We start from the raw sequence: 18,412 nt of genomic DNA, 5'->3' as shown, positions 1-18,412 counted from the left end.
TCATTTCTTCTGTAAGGTCTTTTCATGTATTTCCACTAGGTACATCAATAATGCTTCATACTTTCTAACTGTAGCTTTCATCCAAGCATCTCAAAGTCCTTCAAAAATGTGCATTACTCTAGGTGGGAGGTGGCTATTATCCCTTAAGTTCCTTCCTCATTGGGTGGAGTTTTGCAGAAGCGCATCAGCAGCCCTCTTGGATCAGCTGCAAGCGCCAACATGCACAGTGAGTGGTGACGCTCCAAGATGCCGTCTACCAGGTGGCCTCAAGGAGTGTGGATTCTGGGACCTGGCGTTACCGGGACTGGTTTAGCAAGAACCACCCAGAGTTCCAAAAGAGAACGGTAGCAAAGCAAATAATATCTTTCTTTACAAATGGTTATGAGCCATAAAGCAGAGATGGTTACATTGTAAGGTGCAGATCACTTTAAGAAACATTTATAAGGGGTGATGGCAAGCTGAGTTTGAAGAGATTCAAGGAGGTAATAACTGCATTCTTTTTTTAAATAAAGATGTTTGTTAAATGCTTACTATATGCCAGCCTCTGTATTAAGCACTCAGATCTAACAAGCTAATCAGGTTGAACACGGACCGTGTGCTACGTGGAGCTCACATTCTTAATCCTCATCTTACAAATGAGGTAACCGAAGCACCCAGGCCCATGCTCTTTCCACTAGACCACGCTGCTTCTCTGGCAGTATGACACTGAAGATTGTGGGTGGGCTTATACATTACACCAAAAGAGTTGAAGACCGTTGAAAGTCAGATAGGAAATAGATGATGCCAAATTCTAGCATTATGCAAATACCTAAGAAACAGACCATATACGAAGTGAGAGAACCTGCCAAGATAAACAAAATGGACTTACCTCCCAATTTAAGGAAGTCATCATTCCTGACAGAGGAATGAAGAATAGATCTGTGGTATTCATGCCAAAATCTTCGAGCACCAACAAGAAAGTAACATAGAAAACTTCACAGACATTATTTCAGAGTATTTAAAGCAGTGATCTAGAATTTCATAGATTCCACTATCAAAGCCATCTTCACAAAAAGAGTAAGGGAGACAATTTTAGCAATTATCATAGCATCCAACTGGCCTTCTTCATGGGGAGGAGCCTGGTCAAAGGTCTTCCGAAGAGTCGGTGTTGTCTTTGATTTTAGTCAACATATCATCTCTGGGCAGACCTACTAATGGCATCAAATATGGTTTAGAATCAGTGAAAACAATTTAAGGGTTCTGATCAATCAATTAGGGGGCAGCATGGCTCAGTGGAAAGAGCATGGGCTTGGGAGTCAGAGGTCATGGGTTCGAATCCTGGCTCTGGCACTTGTCAGCTGTGTGACTTTGGACAAGTCACATAACTTCTCTGTGCCTCAGTTACCTCATCTGTAAAATGGGGATTAAGACTGTGAGCCTCATGTGGGACAACCTGATTACCCTGTATCTACCCCAGTGCTTAAAACAGTGCTCTACACATAATAAGCGCTTAACAAATACCAACATTATTATATTTATCGAGTGCTTACTGTGTGCAGAGCGCTGTCCTAAATGCTTGGGAGAGTACAATATAACGGAGTTAGTTGACATGTTCCGTGCTCACAAAGGGCTTACAGTCTAGAGGGAGAGACAGACATTAAAATAAATTCCAAATACGTGCATGAGTTCTGTGGAGCTGAGGGAAAGGTGAATAACGGATACAAATCCAAATTCAAGAGCAATGCACATGGGAGGGAGAGTAGGGGAAATGAAAGCTTAGTCAAGGAAGGCTTCTTGGAGGAGTTATGATTCTAATAAGGTTGTTGCCCTGATGGTGCTCCTTGATTTATTTTGCAAATGATTTACATCAGAGGTCATTTGAAAGCGTGGTTTAGTTGTACGCCAAAGCCATGTCATTAGGCCTGGCTAGACATACATTGCATGGCCAACTTGAAGCTGAAATATGTAACGAAAATGCTCTGCAATATTTTTTATCTTATTATTTGAGTTATTTATACATATTTTATTTGGGATTAAAGGAACACGAGTGTGCTAATGTCATGTCATATTATGCAAAGTTGGAATGCTCTACCGGTGCTTCAGTATGAGTCTGTGTGTAGGCAGGCAGAGAACCAGGAATAGGGGGTAGGAGTTGACGCCCAGAGATAAGGTGTTAACCTAGTGCTGTGAAGCTGTTGTGGTGCTGCTGGGATTGGAGGATAAAGAACAGGCAGGAGCACAGGGAAGGTAAATAGAAAATAAGCCATTAGCAACAACCATCATTTTTGTATAAACAAGAGAGATGATGGTTGTCACAGCCAGTGTCCTATTTTTGTTACTAAATAATTCTAGGAATCAGTGGTATTTATTGAGTGCTTAAGCACTGTACTTGGGAGAGTACAGTACAACAGAGTCGAAGCAGCATTGGCGTATTGGATAGAGCACGGGCCAAGGAGTCAGAAAGACCTGGGTTCTAATACTGGCTCCTCTCTTGTTTGCTGTGTGACCTTGAGGAAGTCACTGAACTTCTCAATGTCTGTTTCCTCATATGTAAAATGAGGATTAAGACTAAGAGCCCCATGTGGGACAGAGACTGTATTCAACCCAGTAAACCTGTATCTATCCCAGCATTTCGTACAGTGCCTGACCCAGAGTAAGTGCTTAATAAATACCATAACTATCATTATTATTATTAGTTGATAGACATTTTCCCCACCCACAAGCAGTTTATAGTATGGAGGAAGCCCATAATCTAGGCTACCTCTGTTTGTGGGTTTAACTTGATGAATGTCATGTGCCAGGATCCTGTTCTTCCAACATGACAGTTTAGGCAGGGGTTTAATAGTATTTGTTAAGTGCTTACTGTGTGCCAAGCACTGTACTAAGCTTCAGGGTAGACACAAGATAATCAGGTTGGACACAGTCCACGTTCCACATAAAGCTCACAGTATTAATTCCCATTTTCTAGATGAGGTAACTAAGGTACAGGAAGGTTAGGGAACTTGCCCAAGGTCACACAGTAGAGACGTGGAAGAGCTGGGATTAGAACCCAGGTCCTTCTGACTCCCAGTCCCATTCTGTATCCACTAGTCCATGCTGTTTCCCGGTTTAAAATCTGCCTCTCACCACTGTTAGAGCAATAATATTATAACAATAATTTTAATATGATAATTATGATTTAAATAATATTACAGTAATGTTATAGTAATAGTATTTATCAAGCACTTTACTAAGTATTCTGTGAGAATACATAGATGGAAATTAGATATGATTCCTGTCCCTTGAGGGGCTCACAACCTAAAAACTACAATTTTCCTCCTGCTCAACAAATAACACATTTAGAATTTGAATAAGGAAGGCACTGAACCATGTTAGCTGCTGTCTTGGCCCAAATCTTTTTGTAAAGGAAGTGCTATTTTGAGAAGTTATACTATTGAGAGAATTAATTCAGGATCAAATTAAGTTACTTAAGGAAACACCTTTCTGGTATGCATCAAGCCTTATTATTAATTACCCTGGGAGACATGTGACAACCAACACACTGGACTGCAAGGAAATGCTGACATGAGAAATGCCAATAAATCCCCCATATTTGATTCCTAGACTTGAGAAAGAGATCGAAGAACTTGAAAAAGAAGAAGTGCAAATCTCAGCTAATGAAGAGGCCATTTTAAAGAAACTCAGATCAGTTGAGAGAACAGCAGAAGACATCATAAGGGTAAACTCTGAGTGATGGGTTTAATCAGCTCCCCCAAACAATAGGTCAACGGAATTCTTTTTCCTGCTTGTGGAGACGTTTGCCTTGGATCCCCCGATGAGTTCATGTTGTGGGGAAGGGTTCCTTCCTGAGCAGATATTCCCAGTTGTATTTCTAGGCTGGGCATACTCTGGCATTCTTCTGAGGAACACGGCATCATCTGAAGCCTACTGGTAGCAAAGTGGTTCCCCTAGAACATCATATCCTTCAGGGTCACTTTGCTCCAAGCAGGCAGCCCCAGAAGGTCCCCTGCTCCAGTCATAGCCTGGTCTTCCACCAATAACAGACAACCAATTGAGTCTACTTCCAGCTGCCAAAGGGGTCTGGATAATAATAATGATGATGGCATTTGTTAAGCGCTTACTGTGTGTCAAGCACTGTTCTAAGTGCTAGGATAGATACAGGCTAATCAGGTTGGACACCATCCTTGTCCCTCATGGTGTTCATAGTCTTAATCCTCATTTTAAAGATGAGGGAACTGAGGCCCAAAAGGTGAAGTGACTTGCCCAAGGCCATGCAGCAGAGAAGTGGCAGAACTGGGATTGGAACCCAGGTCCTTCTGACTTCCAGGCCCGTGCTCTATCCACTAGGCCATGCTGCTTCTCTAGGACCCAACTTCCACTGGGTTCCCAAAACCAGGAACCAGTCTGACCCAACCCTGATTCTCCCTAGGGAGGAGGGGACCTGCAGCTCAGAGCAGACCAATGTGAAGCCATCTCAAACCCCTGGCAGCCTCGTGGCACCCCAATCGGCCCCGGAGCACGGGAATTCAGAGCCCTGCAAACCCATAACTATGCAGCTCTGAGTCAGCAGTCTTAGCAACTGTGCCCAGGGCAGAGCACGCCAACCCAATAGGTGAAGCAAATGTGGGCCAGGGTTCCCCACTCCCGCACCCTGGGGTGACCAGTAGGGAGTGTATTGTGCTACAAAGACGAAATGAATCTGTATTTTGAAAAAAAATTCAAAAGCTAAAATAATCACTGATCATTTGTTCATTTACAGTCTGTGAAGGTGGAAAAGACAGAAACCCCAGAAGGTACATGTTTAATCAAAACCATTTCAAACCCAAATATCCTATAACAGATCATTTTTTCAATATTGTTTATAAATATTCCAAACATTTCCTGACCTCATCTTATTTCCACAGAATCAATTGAAGAAATATATGCCAACATCCCAGACCTTCCAGAATCTTATGTTCCTTCCAGATTAAGGATGGAAAGAAATAAAGAACTGGGGGAGAATGAACCAAATAGAAAAGGTATGTATTAGTCTGAGCACTTAAAGCAATATTTGGGGTATATTTTAATGTCTTGGACATATGTATGGCATGTGATCTCCTAAATACCAATGAATTAGCAGTTGGGAAAAGTAGAAACATAATATGGTGGAATTCATTATTATGGTAAAATTCATTGTTTCACCTAAACCCTATTTCTATACCACTAAGAACATGTTGATGGTGTTCTATTTCCATTAATCCATCTAATTATTTGAATCTTTTGAATCTCTTCCTAAGATCAAGCAATTGTCAAAAAGTCATTTTTTCTCTTATGTGAAAAAAGCTTCCATTCCCCACTATTTTGACTCTCCATTACTTGACTCCCAAGTCAATCCATCAATCAGTGGTATTTATTGAGGACTAGCTCTGTGCAGATCCCTGTACTGAGCACTGGGGAAAGTATAACACAATATTCCTTCATTCATTCAATCATATTTATTGAGCACTTACTGTGTGCAGAGCACTGTACTGAGTGCTTGGGAAAGTATAAAACAACAATAAACAGATAGATTCCCTGCCTACAATGAGCTACAATGAGTCAAGAGGCAAGGGAAACAGACATCAGTACAAATAAATAAATTACAGATATGTACATAAGTGATGTGGGGCCGGGAGGGGGGAAGAACAAAGGGAACAAGTCAGGGCAATGCAGAAGGGAATGGGAGAAGAGAAAAGGGAGGCTTAGTCTGGGAAGGCCCCTTGGATAATAGTGGGTGAACATAGTGCAATAAATTGGTTGGACATGATCCCAGCCCACTACGAGTTTACAACTTAATGGGGGAGATAGATATTAAAATAAATTACAGAATGGAGATGGAGAGAGTGAAGAGAGATGTACATAACTGATGTAGAGCTGAGAGTTGGATAAATATCAAAGTGTTTAAAAGGTATAGACTCAAGTGCATAGGTGATGGAAAAGGGACGCAAAGGGAGAGGTTAGTCAAGAAAGGCTTCTTGGAGAGGATATAATTTCATTGCCATTATACCTTCCACTTGCTTTAAAACACTACAATTCAGCATGTTCATTTCTCTCCTCTAATGCCAACCTACTCAATGTACCTCCATCTCATCTATCTCACCACCAAGCCCTCACCCACATCCCTCACCTCCATATATCCAACAGACCACCACCCTCCCGTCAAAGCCTTATTTCCTTCATTCATTCAATTCATTCAATTGTATTTATTGAGCACTCACTGTGTGTAGAACACTGTACTAAGCATTTTGGAGACTACAGTACAACAATAAACAGAAATATTCCCTGCCCACAGTGAGCTTACAGTCTAGAAGAGGAGCGACAGACATCAATACAAATACATAAATTATAGATAGGTATATAAGTACTATGGGGAAGAGCAAAGGGAGCAGGTCAGGGTGATGCAGAAGGGAGAGGGAGATGAGGGAAGGAGGTGGGCTTAGTCTGGGAAGGGCTCTTGGAGGAGATCTGCCTTCAGGAAGGCTTTGAAGCAGGAGGGAGAGAGGTAATTATCTGACAGATTTGAGGAAGGAGGGAGTTCCAGGCCAGAGGCAGGACGAAGGCTAGGGGTAGGTGGCGAGATAGGCGAGATCAAGGCACAGTGAGAAGGTTAGCACTAGAAGAGCAAAGTGTGCAGGTTAGGTTGTAGAAGAAGAGTAGCGAGATGAGGTAAGAGAGGGCAAAGTGGTGGAGTGCTTTAAAGCCAATGATGAGGAATTTTCATTTGATGCAGAGGTGCATGGGCAACCACTGGAGTTTTAAAACCATATCTCCTCCAAGAGGTCTTCCCTCACTAAGCCCTCATTTCCCCTACTCCCTTCCCCTTCTGCATTGTCCTAGCACTTGGACTTGTACCCTATATTCATCCCACCCTCTGTCTCACCGCACTTATATATAAATATCCATAAATAATTTTGATATCTGCCTCACCATCTAGTCTATAAGCTCTTTTTGAGCTAGGAATACATTTACCAATTCTCTTTTATGGTACTCTCCCAAGTATTTAATACTGTGCTCTGCACACAGTACATGTACAGTAAATACAGTTGAGTGGTTTATTTATTAGGGCTTCGAAGATAGGGAGAGTGATGATCTGGCATGTACCCATGAATCCTTAAGAAAAATCATGAGATTAAAGGGATAAAATATTAAATAATCAATTAGAAGAATTGCTTGCCTCATTCTAGTGCTCTATCCCCTAAGATGTTAATAATAACAATGCCAGGCACAATACTAAACGCTGGGGGCAACACAGGCAAATCATGTTGGACACAGGTCCCACTGCCAAAACTATCCCAGTTTCCTAACAGCTGGGAAGTTATATTTCTGCCTTTCCTGTCCAGCACATACCTGTTTCCACACAGATGAATAGGCATGAGGCATAGTGGAAAGAGTTTGGGGCTGGTAGTCAGGAAACTTAAGATCTAGTCCCAGCTCTGCCACTGGCCTGTTGGGTGACCATGGGCTAGTCGCTTTACCTATTTGACCTCAGCACAATGGGAATACGGACATCTGCATAATGGGAATAAGATAGACTGTGAACCCTCTAATAATAATAATGACAGTATTTGTTAAGTGCTTACTATGTGTCAAGCACTGTTCTAAGCACTGGGGTAGATACAAGGTAATCAGGTTGCCCCACGTGCGGCTCACAGTCTTCATCTCCACTTTACAGATGAGGTAAATGAGGCACAAAAAGGTTGAGCGACTTGCCCAAGGTTACACAACAGACAAGTGGCAGAGCTAGGATTAGAACCCAGGACCTTCTGACTCCCAGGCCCATGCTCTATCTACTAAGTCCTTCTACTTCTTCCCAAAGGTACTCCTCACCCCAAAACTCTCCTCCATGGACTCTTCTCTCCTATGGACTCTTGCTCCCTATCCATTAAATCCCCTCATTCAAATACCGTCTCTTCTGATTCCAGCATCTATAGGATTTAATCCATGTGATTTCAGTAAATGGGGGAGAAGCCACGGGTAATTGAAGGGAAAAAGACTAGTGGAGAAGTGAATCCTGGCAAGCCTGAGGTACTTTAAAGGAATATGAAAGGGGAGGATATATGTAAGGAAGAGACATCTAGGGTAGAAAAAAACTAGATGGAAAACTCCTTGAGGGCAGGAATTCTGTCTACCTACTCTGTTGTACTCTCCTGAGCTCATAGTACAATGCTCTACACTTAGTAAGTGCTTAATAAATGCCAGTGATTATTATTCTAGCAGCGGTATTTACTGAGCACTTACTGTAAGCAGAGCACTGTGTTAAACCCATGGAAGACTACAGTACAGTTGGTAAATGTGATCTCTGCTCTCAAGGAGCGAAAAGTCCTAGGGGAATTGATTGCCTCTGAGGGAAAAAGCATCCAGAAAAGAGAAATATAAGTGATATGAGAACATGGTAAAGGAGAGGACATATAAGAATTTTGAGATGAAAACAAGGTATGAGAGCCATAGTGAGAGAATTAGAGAAGAGGGTATAGCAGCAAGACCCCTTTCTACTCACCACTGAAACTCCTATTTCTGCCTACTATTACAGATTTTTCAAAGTGGCAGCTGCCTATAGAACTTGGAGGCAGCACAAAGGAGGAGCCATAGTATGTGAGTGGAGAGTAGTGGCTTCTAAGAATAGGGTGGGAGCGGGGGCGGGGGATGGTAATTCTATTGAGCCCAGGTGAGTGAATAGAAATAGATCCATGCCTGCTTCCATTCCCTCAGACTCAGTCTTCTGACTGTGGGGAGTAGGAGGGAATAGACCACGATGAGCCAAACTCTCGGCAGGCAGCAAGATGAGGGGAAGACTGAGCCCGTTTTCAGAACCCAAGGAGACAAAGACAGAGTTCCCTCAACAACCTATCAGTTTCTTGTGCTCTCCTGGCTCTGGGAGGAAAGCATACCATTTGTGGTGACCATCCAAAAGCAGACTTTCTCTACCAAGCCACACACACAGATACAACTATTCCTTTTTAAATCGTATTTAGTGATGGAATGACATTTGAGTCCAAATAAACTGTGCACCTCCTACTATGTTTTTATGATGTCTGTTAAGTACTTACTGTGCTTCAGCCACCATACTAAGCTTGAAATAACAAGCTAATCAGTTTGGACCGAGTCCCTATCCCATATGGGGCTTCCCTGTCCCATATGGGGCTCACAGTCTTAATCTCCATTTAACAGATGAGGTAACTGAAGCATAGTGAAATGAATGAAGTGACACTCAGAACGGGTCTGTGACAGGGGTGCAATTTGAGTAAAGGAGAGTTGGTTGGCTTATAAATTTGTCTGGGTGTCTTTGCTGTTCTTCCAATTCCGGGGCAAAGGGATTGAACTACAATCCTTTTGTCTGTTTGTTGTTGTATTGTACTCTCCCAAGTGCTTAATACATAGCTCTGGACACAGTCAGTGCTCCAATAAATGCAACTGAATGAGTAAATACAAAAATAAACGTGATTCCACCCTCCTCTGCTAGTTATGTGATGCAGTCTGATGCTCATTTGATGCTCATTTGATGCCTGGGCCCCTCACGGGGCGATGGAAGGAGGAAGTGGAAGAGAAACCAAGTGGCTCTGTCATGGTTCCTCAGGAGCGGAACTGCAGGGGGAGATGGAGAGGCTTCGTGCCAGGGGTGGGAGCTGGGATCCTCCCAGACAGGAGTGGAGCACACCTGGAGCAGGCGCCCACAGCACCAGCTGTCAACTGGGATGGAGCTGTTTTACTTTTTTCTCCTCCTCCTACACCTCGTCCTCCCTGGTCAGGGTAGATGTAGTAGCCCAAACAGGGAGACTGCAACATGGACCTAGCAGTTGCAGCTGTCCATCTCCATCCCCATCCCCAACCCCGTGTCCCAGTTCCCACCCCTCCTTCAATCCCTAGAGTAGCAGGAACAGCTCTTGGTGCTCTGCCGGAAGAGTCCCACCTGGGCTCCTTCCTCCTGAACCTCACAGAAAGTCCAACTTCCATGGTGTCACCCCTTGCTGGGGAGAGCAAACGACCTAGTAATTCAAACTATAAGTCGATAGACCAGCAGCCATTTAAAAGCACCGGTTTATCATATCATCTTGAAGGAATTCACCTGATTAATGTTCCATTAGATCAAAATGTGCTAACCCCGTCGTAGAACCCTAAAAACTGTATCTGCCTTACCGAAAGGTCCTTCTGATAAAAACCTAGCACTGACAAAAGCCAGGATATTCTTTTGTCAGTTTGCCTTCATAAATGTCCAATATCTCTCCACAGCTCTGTATGCCATGGAAATTAAAGTCGAGAAAGACATGAAAACTGGGGAAAGTACTGTTCTGTCTTCGATACCTCTCCCATCTGATGATTTTAAGGGCAGAGGAGTGAAAGTTTATGACGACGGCCGGAAGTCGGTGTATGCAGTGGGCTCGAATGGCAACAATGCTCACAGTAACGGCACAGGCGACCTAGCTTCCGTTGAGGTGGAGGACCTTTTGAGACAAGCTTCTGAGAGAAACTCTAAATCTCCCACCAAATATCATGAGCCTGTGTATGCCAGTCAATTCTATCGGCCAACCACTCCTCAGAAAGAAGGCTCCTCTGGACCAGATCTTCAAGGAACGACTAAAGTGAAGGTGAATGGGCTGAGCAGTAACCCCAATGAATCCTTGGGCAGCCTGGGCACTGAGCTGCACAGAGAAAAAAGCCACAACTTCAATAGCCTCAGTAGCACCCTGCCAAAGCCCTACTCAGCTCCTCAACCAGCAGTGGAAACGCTTCCCACTCAACCAGAAAGGATGATAACAACACCCACTGAAGAAACCAACCATACCCAAGAGAAAGGTGCTCCCTTTCCAAATCCAAGAAAGAGCCCCCAAGAAGTGGGAATTAGGAATCCGATCTACCAGAGTTCTTCTCCAGCCCTTCAGGAGGATGAAGACATCAAATATAACATTGTTCAAGCCCTGCCTCGTGCGGCTGATACAGAACCCGTGACAATGATTTTCATGGGGTACCAGCAGGCAGAGGATGATGATGAAGAAGGAAAGAAGCTCATAACAGGGTATGATGGAATTATCCACGCTGAGCTGGTTGTGATTGATGACGAAGAGGAAGAGGAAGAGGATCCAGAAAAGCCATCCTACCATCCAGTAGGCCACCACAGCCAGGTTTACCAGCCGGCCAAGCCCTCTCCACTCCCCAGGAAAAGATCAGAAGTCAGTTTGAGTGGGAGCGTTAACCACACATCCCCACATAAAAATTCCATGTCCCTGAAAGAACAAGAGGAAAGCTTAAGTTACCCCGTTCGCCCTGCTCACCTGGACAGCCAGATCACTGGAGATGGGACTGAAGATCCTTCATTAACAGGTAATAAAAAAGAGAAGGCTTGCCGCTGCTGTTCATTAATGTAATGAACTACTTCATTGACTTCCCCTTTTTTTCCTACTAACAATCCTTCTCACTCTACAAACCCTGGGTCTGTTTCATGGACTAATGATACCCAGTGACTTTTTGATAAATGTTAACCTATCAGTCTATCGCAAGGTTATAAACACACATTTCTTTTCAATCATGGGCTGAAATTGACACATCTGAACTTGAAAATTGTGACAAATGACTTTATTAATGGAGTATGAGGGAAAAAATTAAGATACCTGCTCCATACTGGGATAATGCATGGGTTTATCTTAGTTAATTCAAATTTCTCCTGACAAACTGAGCTAATGTATATGAAGGAATTTAGTATTCATTCATTCATTCATCAGTATTATAACAGATGAATAATACATTGCTCTTCAGTATGATTAATACCTCTGAAACCTTGCTGTGATCTAAATTTACTACATGATCTAACATGCCTTAATTTTAAGAAAATCAAAGAAACAGACTTTATTTTCCAACTTATATTTTGCCTACCTTGCCTTTTCCAATAGAAATCTTTTTTTAGCATGGTTTAATTTTTTCTATATTTAAAAAACAGTCATAATTCCAATTCTCCTTTTGGTTGTATAAAACTTCTATTTCTGAATTGACTGCCCTATCTTTGCAGTTGTTTTAATAATCTTTCGCATTATATGGATGTATAGGTTTTTGTGTTTCTCACTGAGGCTTTATAAAAATGGGGCAAAAAAGTTTTCTCAACCTTTTTCCCCTATAAAAGTAAAGATGCAACATTTCTAGATCTCTAATGTCTTTTAATTGTCATGAGGGCATAATTAGTGTTAATTTCCAGTTAGCATCTATGAAGTATAAGAGGCCATGTCACAATCATTTAGAATGATTACATCCATCTAAATGCATTCATCACATTACTTTGAAACATACATTAATGGTAATAAAATGGAAATGTCTAAATGTATAGTAATCTTAAAGGACTTCAGTGAAAAATAATTATTTTCCTTCATTGTCCATAAGATCACTCTTACTATGCCAAGAAACAGTGGCAGAGAGCACTGAGCTGATTAAATCACAGTGCCAATTACCAACAGAGCTGAGTTATTTTAAGAAGCTCTGGAACTCTTGGGGAGTATCTTCTTTAATTGACTTTTTGGATTACAGCTGCACTGTTTTATTCCCCTCCTAGAAAATCTAAGATGTAAAAAAATTCCCTTTCAGATGCAAGAAAGAGCTTTGTTTGGACTCCAAACCATTCATTCTCAGCAAAGTTAAAAACACAAAGACAAAAAGCTGTTAGTGACCAACAGTGGAAATTCTAGCTGTCTTTAAGCCTTCACTATTTAATTTAATCAATTTCTTTGGCCTCCCTTATTTTCATCTACCCCAGCCATGTCAACACTCTGTTCAATGGAAAAAGGCAGGAAATGACTAACTGTTCCAGGCAACGCTAATCATGTCACTGAGCAAAAATAATCAAAACAGGAAAACCAACCCTAGACAAAGTAACAATCACCAATCTACAGTTTCACTGAAAGTTAGTTACAAAAGAGAATTCTCCAAATTGATTGGTGCTGATCAATCAGTGTTATTTGTTGAATACTCACTTTGTGCAGAGCACTTGTACTATGTTTGGGAGAGTATAATACATTTGAACTGGTAGACATCAGTGTTCACTAGCCCTGTTTTCTGATTTGCCCTAACAGAGAAATAAACTCTTGGATTATGGAGTAGAAATCCCCCTAAAAGCCCTTGACAAATTTATCCCAAGTAGAATTGAAAAAAGAGCTTGTTCCTACAAGGACAAATATTTTTGCTGTACCATAACATCTTTACATCCACTGAAAGAGAACTAAGGCCCAAATCCAAATGACATAGATGCCTCAAAGTGCTTTTAAAACAATTTCTGATGACATTCTCTCATCCCACTGTACTCTCAGCATTTAGATATCTTTCTCATCCTTTCCCCTCTCTCCTTTTCTTCCTTTTCTGCCCTCTCTTCTATACTCTTTGAGCCTACTAAAATGGCATTGGTTAGCCATTTTGGTGGCATTCTGTGTTTAAGAGACTGATCATCGTTACCATTAAACATAAAGAGAAGCAGTGTGGCTCAGTGGAAAGAGAGCCCGGGCTTGGGAGTCAGAGGTCATGGGTTCTAATCCCAGCTCTGCCACTTGTCAGCTGTGTGACTTTGGGCAAGTCACTCCACTTCTCTGAGCCTCAGTTACCTCATCTCTAAAATGGGGATGGAGACTGTGAGCCCCATGTGGGACAACCTGATCACCTTGTATCCCCCCAGCACTTAGAACAGTGCTTTGCACATGATAAGTGCTTAACAAATACCAAAATGTATTTATTTTATTTTTTATTTATAAATTTATTTATAAATTTATAATAAAGTGGCATTTATTAAGAGCTTACTATGTGCCAAGCACTGTACTAAGAGATGGGATAGATATATAGACTATAAGCTCATCAGGGGGAGGGAATGTGCCTGTTTATTGTTATACTGTCTCAAGCACTTAGTACAGTGCTCTGCACACAGTAAGCACTCAATAAATATGATTGAATGAATAATCACAATGGACACAGTCCCTATCCCACATAGAGTTCACAGTCTAAGTAGGAGGGAGAACACATATTGAATCTCCATTTTGTTGATGGAAAATGGAGTTAACCTACTTGCCAAAGTCCTACAGCAGGCAAGTGGTAGTGCAGGAATTAGAACCCAGGTCCTCTGAATCCCATGGCAGGTTCTTTCCACTAGGCTAGGCTACACTGCTTGTCTATATCACACACATCACTGCTGAGAATCACATTACCCGTGCTAGCCTATCTCCTGTGCCTCAGTGGCATTTATGACAAAAGCAGAATTTTCCAAAACAATTTTAAGCCCTCACATGTGTCTTGCCTAGTCTTGCCTCACTGTGTCTTTGCCTAGTTAAAATTAGAGATTTCAGTGTTTTTGTGTTACAGCCACATGACCATAGACACTAGGTACTCCCTTCTCCCTTCTCCCCAACCCCACAATTAATTATTACTGAATTGACATTCTTCCATCCCTGCAATGGGACTCCATAGATTGGCAATGATACCATAAGTTGTGAGACTCTGGAAGCCATTGAAAACTAGAGAACAATGGAAGCAATTGAAAATGATTTCACAGTCATCTTCTTCTCCTAGTCATCTACCTGCTCACTCTCTGATAATTCACCATTGCAGCTCATGAGAAAAGATCCCAGCACCTCCTGGCCATCTTTCCTGTGCCAAAACATTCTGGCTTCCAACAATTGCTTGCCATCTCCTTGCCTGTAACCCCACCAGGGGCTCATATGGCCCTATTGCATCCTTTGGCAGAAGCCAAACTTTCCAAACCTATAGTAAGTGGATTTTTGTCCTGAGTTTATTTCCCGAATTATTTTTAACTAAAACCTTCCAATAAAATCACTGATGTTGTAAGAAAAGATTACACAATAGAATATTCTTCCTTTTCCATATTTAGATCCCACCCATGTAAGTGGATATTATTTCTGTCCCCTTCTTGGAAAAGGAAGGGGTAGATTTCCCAAGGGCTGTGAACAAACTTTTTGAAAAGGATCATCTGGCAGTAGATATTAGTAATAGTATTAAATGCTTACTGTGTATGGGACACTGTACTAAACACTGGGAGAGAATTCACAGTTGGAATTAGACAGGATCCCCCTATTTATAGAGGAAATGCATCATGATCTGTTGCATGTCCTAAATCACGTGAGAATAGGGAATATAGTTAAATTTCAAAAGGGAAACCTGATGATATTTGTTTAGCACTTACTATGTGTCAAGCACTGTTCTGAGTACTGGGGAAAATTCAAGCTAACCTGGTAGGAAATAGTCCCTGTCCCACATGGGGTTCACAATCTTAATCCTCATTTTACAGATGATGTAACTGAGGCACAGAGAAGTTAAGTGATCTGCCCAAGGTCACACAGCAAGCAAGTGGTAGTGCTGAGATTAGAACCCAGGTCCTTCTGAAACCTTTATGCTAGATACTTTGGCTAGCATTGTTTTTAGTATCTAAAAGAGGCATCCAACTATTGGATGGCTGGAGAAACAGGAGAATTCATCATCCCTTTTTCTTCTTCATCCAGAATTGCTCAATCCAGGTGCCTTTCAAGAGAATATAGCAGACAGAGCCCTGGGAAACATTTGCTCTTCAGTGCAACTAAGCTGTTCTCTTCAAAGATTGTAAACATTCTTAAGCTATAAAGGGAGATCATACCAAGTGCTTTAAGAACACTAAATCTCCAATTACTAAAATATTTTGTACATTTTTTGAAAGTAAAATCATTAACAATAATAAAGCCTGTTCTGAAGATGTTTGTAAGCATGTTCAATCTAAAGTAATTGAGGGGCAATATGAGGCTAGTGTACTTACTAATGAATAATATTCAGATGATCATAATTTTTATCAGTTAAAATATTTTCACATGTAAAACATACTTTTTCATATTCCTTCACCTAAGGAGGCACAGTATAGCAGACATATTTTCATGCATTGGAGGAAAGGATTTTAAATGTTAACTGCTGGGTAATATTTGTTAAACCAACCTATATTTTATAGCATGTAGCAGTCATGCCCACTTTAAATAGGCACAATCCCTTCCCTTAAAAATGTGTCCAAATTCACTCCATGGCAAATTCTGTAGAATTTGCTCTACTAGCTAATTTTTAATAATCATGTCACTATTTTCTTCCTTTTTGGCATTGGCTTCTTCAAAAAGCTAACAGCTAATTATTTCTACTGATCTTTTTGTGCTTCTAAAAATGCTTGCATTCTTGGTCTGAGCCATCTGAGGTACGTACTGTGTTCTCCTCCCTTTACAAAAAGTACAATTCTAATTTTGGCTCTAGATGTCACTCCTGTTATTCACACTTTTTATTTCTTCTCTTTCACAGCACTGAGGATAAGGATGGCCAAGCTGGGGAAAAAGGTGATTTGATAGGTGGAGCGATACGGAACTACAGGTTGGGATCCCTCGTATGAAGGAGAAGAAATGAAGATACCCTTCTGTTTCCTCTTTCTGGACATTTATGCTTTTTCTGACAATCACACAAATATATGGCCTATACATATGGAAAATTATATGTATGAACAAGATATATGCATACACTGAGATGTATACCCAGCAGCCATTATTTGTGAAAATATTAAGTAAACAAATCTTGGGGAACAAATGGTTTGACTTTCCCTGATTATTGGCACACTTCAGTAAATTAAAAAATGGCATATTTTTGAGGTCATGCCAAAGCATTTCTAATAGGAGCTTATTAAAAATGAGAATAAAGTTATTTAAAATAGATATTCAGTAGAATAAAGATATTTCCTTTCCAATTGTTCCTGTCAAATTGCTGATGAAATGACAGAGTGATGGTTTTGTTGATCCCTTTTCTAAGAAAGGCTTTAGTTGCAGAAGTAAATCACCACCTTATCAGCAAGGCTAGAAACCATCAAAGCATCCACTGGAAGCCAGACAAGTCTATTCATTCATTCAATCATATTTATTGTGTGCTTACTTTGTGCAGAGCACTGTACTAAGCACTTGGGAGAGTACAATACAACAATAAACAGTCACATTCTCCACCCACAACTAGCTTAAAGTCTAGTTTGGAAGACTCTTGAAATTGGTAATCAATATTTGTTGGGCAGGGAATGTTTCTACCAAGTAGTTGTATCGTGCTCTCCCAAGTACTTAGTACAGTGCTCTGCACACAGTAAGCATTCAATAAATGTCATTGAATTATACGCTTGCAGGGGTACAAGTTGATGGGCACTGGTAAATCCCAAGGTCATAACTAAATCCGGGTGTTTTTTGTTTTCATGACCCTGTCCTCTTTCCTGAGCAACCCTTCCATCTTTGTTCCTGCTACTAACCCTTCCTCATCTAAGTAAGCAGTTGTAGCTATAGCATGGAAGGGAGGGAAGAAGGGAGGGGAAGGGAGGGGGGCGAGAGAGGGAGAGGGAAAGAATGATATGAATGGGATCATCAAATAGTTCCCCAGTGTGGTCCCCTGCTTTGTCCATGTATCACTTCCTCTGGAGCACAACAGTCTTAGTATAGCTGGCTTGGGTTTGGGTGGTTTCACCATCTGCCATTAGAGGTCCTGACACTCAAGATGAACATTGCTAACATCCCTGAAATCTGGAAAGCATTCCCATTTTCACAGCAGTCAACTTAATTTATCATCCCAAGATCCTGTGGGGTGGGTAGTGGCTGGGATTGTTTTCTCTGTCCTGCAGAATAATAATATTTGTTAAGTGCTTGCTATGTGTCAAGCACTGTTCTAAGTGCTGGGGTAGATACAAGATTAATCAAGTCCGACACAGTCCCTGTCGTACAGGGGGCTCACAGTCTTAATCCCCATTTTACAAATGAGGGGACTGAGGCACAGAGAAGTTAAGTCACTTGCCCGAGATCACGCAGCAGATGTGTGGTGGAGCCAGGATTAGGAACGATGTCCTCTGACTCCCAGCCCCGTGTTCGTTCCACTAGGCCACGCTATTTCTATCAGGCACACTGCTTCTAACAGACTCGAGAGGTTAGGGATCTGCCCCCAAGTCTTACTGCAGAACTGCAGCAAGAATCCAGGTCTCCCAGCTCCCACACTTGGGCTCTCCCCCTGGCCAAGGGGCAAAGTCAGAGATACCCCCAGTCCATCTTAGCCACTGAGGGCTACTGCCCTGCTTCCATGAGTGTGGTAGGCGATGATCTTGTACCTAGAGTAATGGGGCGGCAGGTGCAGGCAGTCCCAGCGTGGAGCAATTGACTGCAGAACTGAGGAAGGGAAGCCCCTGGCTCCTATACATCAGCTTTAAAACACTTCATCAGCTCCATCCTTCCTATCTTACCTCTCTAATCTCCTACTACAACCCAGGCTGCACACTTTGCTCTTCCAATTCATTCAATAGTATTTATTGAGCACTTACTATGTGCCGAGCACTGTACTAAGCGCTTGGAATGTACAATTCGGCAACAGATAGAGACAATCCCCGCCCAATAATGGGCTCACAGCCGTACCTCGATCTCACCTG

General features: G+C 41.9%; 1 protein-coding gene across 1 annotated transcript in view; it reads left to right on the top strand.

Annotated features, from left to right (window-relative positions):
• Window positions 1-16,684, top strand: part of PALMD (palmdelphin) — a 53,222-nt gene extending 36,538 nt beyond the window's left edge. The window contains exons 4-8 of the mRNA XM_001515904.4: window positions 3,583-3,697; window positions 4,739-4,772; window positions 4,884-4,997; window positions 10,225-11,313; window positions 16,279-16,684. Of these exons, the coding sequence (XP_001515954.1) occupies window positions 3,583-3,697; window positions 4,739-4,772; window positions 4,884-4,997; window positions 10,225-11,313; window positions 16,279-16,322 (1,396 nt within the window). The 3' untranslated portion in view covers window positions 16,323-16,684. The remainder of the gene's footprint in view (window positions 1-3,582; window positions 3,698-4,738; window positions 4,773-4,883; window positions 4,998-10,224; window positions 11,314-16,278) is intronic.
• Window positions 16,685-18,412: the final 1,728 nt, after the last annotated feature.

The sequence above is a fragment of the Ornithorhynchus anatinus genome, chromosome 4, assembly GCF_004115215.2.
Source record: "Ornithorhynchus anatinus isolate Pmale09 chromosome 4, mOrnAna1.pri.v4, whole genome shotgun sequence".
Lineage (NCBI taxonomy): Eukaryota > Metazoa > Chordata > Mammalia > Monotremata > Ornithorhynchidae > Ornithorhynchus > Ornithorhynchus anatinus.
Note: the sequence above shows the minus strand (reverse complement) of the source record. Positions and strands in the feature narration are given on the sequence as shown.